The 3,035-nt window shown below is 48.5% G+C and overlaps 1 protein-coding gene across 1 annotated transcript in view; it reads left to right on the top strand.

Moving 5' to 3' along the window:
- The window catches only part of DPP3 (dipeptidyl-peptidase 3), a gene marked incomplete at its 3' end in the record, with an annotated part of 37,513 nt that extends 34,479 nt beyond the window's left edge, over nucleotides 1-3,034 (top strand). The window contains exon 18 of the mRNA XM_011942762.1: nucleotides 2,943-3,034. Coding sequence (XP_011798152.1) covers nucleotides 2,943-3,034 — 92 coding nt within the window. The remainder of the gene's footprint in view (nucleotides 1-2,942) is intronic.
- Nucleotide 3,035: the final 1 nt, after the last annotated feature.

Genomic DNA, 3,035 nt, shown 5'->3' with positions numbered 1-3,035 from the left:
TTTTTTTTTTTTTTTTTAAGTAGAGACAGGGTTTTACAATGTTGGCTAGGCTGATCTTGAACTCCTGACCTCAAGTGATCCTCTTGCCTTGGCCTCACAAAGTGCTGGGATTACAGATGTGAGCCACCGCACCCGGCCTTATTTGTTTATTTTTAGTTTTGTTTATTTATTTATTTATTTTTTGAGACAGAGTCTCACTCTGTCACCCAGGCTGGAGTACAGTGGTGTGACCTTGGCTCATTGCATCCTCTGCTTCCAGGGCTCAAGTAATTCTGTAGCCTCAGCCTCCCGAGCATCTGGCACTACACACCCAGCTAAGTTTTGTATTTTTTGTAGAGACGGGATTTCTCCATGTTGGCCTGGCTGGTCTCAAACTCCTGAGCTCAAAGTGATCCACCCCCTCGGCCTCCCAAAGTGCTGGGATTACAGGCGTGAGCCACCATGCCTGGTGGAAAAAGCTTTTATTTTATTTTATTTCTTTATGAGATGGAGTTTCCCTCTTGTTGCCCAGGCTGGAGTGCAATGGCGCAATCTCGGCTCACTGCAACCTCTGCCTCCCGGGTTCAAGCGATTCTCCTGCCTCAGGCTCCTTAGTAGCTGGGATTACAGGCATGTGCCGCCATGCCTGGCTAATTTTTGTATTTTTAGTAGAGACAGGGTTTTCCCATGTTGGCCAGGCTGGTCTTGAACTCCAGACCTCAGGTGATCCGCCCTCCTCGGCCTCCTAAAGTGCTGGGATTACAGGCGTGAGCCACCGTGCCCGGCTGGAAAAAGCATTTATTAAGACGCTCATTCTAGATGTTTTTCCATGCCCTCCAGACGCTTCTTGGAATTTGGCCCCAACCCTTGCCAGCCTCACCACCTCTTCTCTGGCTTGCTGTACTCCGGGCTCCCGACCCTTCTGTTTCTTTTACCCACTGAGCTCGCTCCACTCCTACAGCCTTTAAATAGGCTGTTCTTGCTGCTTGGCATGATCGTCCCTCAGCTCCTTGTAAAATGGCACCTTGTGAGAGAGGTTGTCTCTGACCCCTCAACCTAAAGTAACTGCTTCAGTCCCTCTCTATTCTGCCACCCAGCTTTATTTTCTTCATGTGCCCATCACGCTTGCCCATTTTCTTGGTGGTCACATCTCATGATGGGAGGAGCAGCATACGCCAGTGCCTCATGCACAGCCTAGCACATTGGAGTTGCTCACTGACTGTCGAATGAGTGCATTAACAAATCATGCCAGCCACATGGACAGTACCATCAATTGCTTTGATATGTCTAGCCCTGTGTGAGCCATGGGGGAGCCACTGGGGACCCGGAGGTGATCACAGTTCATTGGGGATGATAAGATATGGAGATAAATAATCATACAAGGGAAGTGTTACTGAGCAGCCAAAAGATATAAACAGAACTCTGAACACTTAGAGGAGGGAAGATCGCATCCATCTTTAAGAGGATCCGGGAACGTTCTGGGGAGGAAGTGGTGGTTCCCACTAGATCTGAAGAACAGGTTGGATTTTCAAAGGCTGTGATGGTGATGCACTGTAAAAACTTTTTTTTTTTTTTTTTTTTTTTTTTGAGGTGGAGTCTCACTCTGTCCCACAGGCAGTGGTGAGATCTCGGCTCACTACAAACTCCGCCTCTCGAATCAAACAATTCTCCGGCCTCAGCCTCCTGAAAAGCTGGGATTACAGGCGGCCACCAACATGCCTGGCTAATTTTGTATTTTTAGTAGAGCTGGGGTTTCACCATGTTGGCCAGGCTGATCTCAAACTCCTGACCTCAAGTGATCCACCTGCCTCAGCCTCCCAAAGTGCTGGGATTACAGGCGTGAGCCACCACACCCAGCCAGGCCACCGTAAAAGTTTTCTATGGATTAACTCCTAACAACCCAGAGAGAAATGGTTATTATCCTCATTTTTCAGCTGGAAAATGAGGCACAGAGGGGCTGTGTATTTGCCTGCGGTCACACAGCTTTTGGGTGGCACAGCCAGAACTTGAACTCCAGAGCCTGTGCTCTTTGCTGCTGTACAGCTTGCAGTGTCACGGAACATGACAAGCTGCAGAGAGAGGCCAGAGCGGTTGAAATGTGTTTGAGGGCAGTGCTTCCCAGGAGTATTCAGGGGACCCTCAGAACAGCCCATTTAACAAATTGGTAAACAAGCTCGGAGATAATGATGCCATGGTGGCTAGCATTTGTTGAGCTTCCATGTGTGACTATGTTATCACCACGGCTCCTTTACAGATGAGGAGACTGAAGCTTAGGAGGTTGGGAAACTTGCCCCAGGTCCCACAGTAGACAGATGAAGTCATTGCTGGACTGTGAGCTTCAGGACACCAAGGACTGTATCTGTTTCACCTAGTGTGGCATCTGGTGTAAATCTTTTATTATTTATTTATTTATTTATTTATTGAGGGGGAATCTCATTCTGTCGCCCAGGCTGGAGTGCAGTGGCCGGATCTCCACTCACTGCAACCTCTGCCAGCCAGGTTCAAGCGATTCTCCAGCCTCAGCCTCCCGAGTAGCTGGGACTACGGGCACGTGCCACCACGCCCAGCTAATTTTTTTGTATGTTTAGTATAGACAGTGTTTCACCATGTTGGCCAGGCTTGTCTCAAACTCCTGACCTCAGGTGTCATCTCGCCTTGGCCTCCCAAGGTGCTGGGATTACAGGCATGAGCCACCGTGCCCAGCCTAAATCTTTATTTGACTGACTGAATGAATGAAAGCAGCAATGCATTTAATACTCCCCCTGTAGTATTTCCTTCCTCACAGGGTTAGTGTAAAGAGTAAATTAAGTAATTAACCTAAAACGTAGAGCACAGGTTCTTTTTGGCAGAGCTCAGTAAGAAACAGCTGCTGCTGTGATTGTGATTATTAAGACTATTATGATGATTCAGTTTCCCTATTCAGACCTTTCCCTGCTGCTGTTTTTTCTCCATCTCCTCCCCAGACTCAGACGTGCAGCTTCTGGAATACGAGGCCTCAGCTGCTGGCCTTATCCGATCCTTCTGCGAGCGTTTCCCAGAGGATGGACCCGAGTTGG

The sequence above is a fragment of the Colobus angolensis genome, unplaced genomic scaffold (assembly GCF_000951035.1).
Source record: "Colobus angolensis palliatus isolate OR3802 unplaced genomic scaffold, Cang.pa_1.0 Scaffold21, whole genome shotgun sequence".
In the NCBI taxonomy this organism is placed as follows: Eukaryota; Metazoa; Chordata; class Mammalia; order Primates; family Cercopithecidae; genus Colobus; species Colobus angolensis.
The sequence above is the reverse complement of the archived record's forward strand: the minus strand, read 5'-3'. Positions and strand labels throughout refer to the sequence as shown.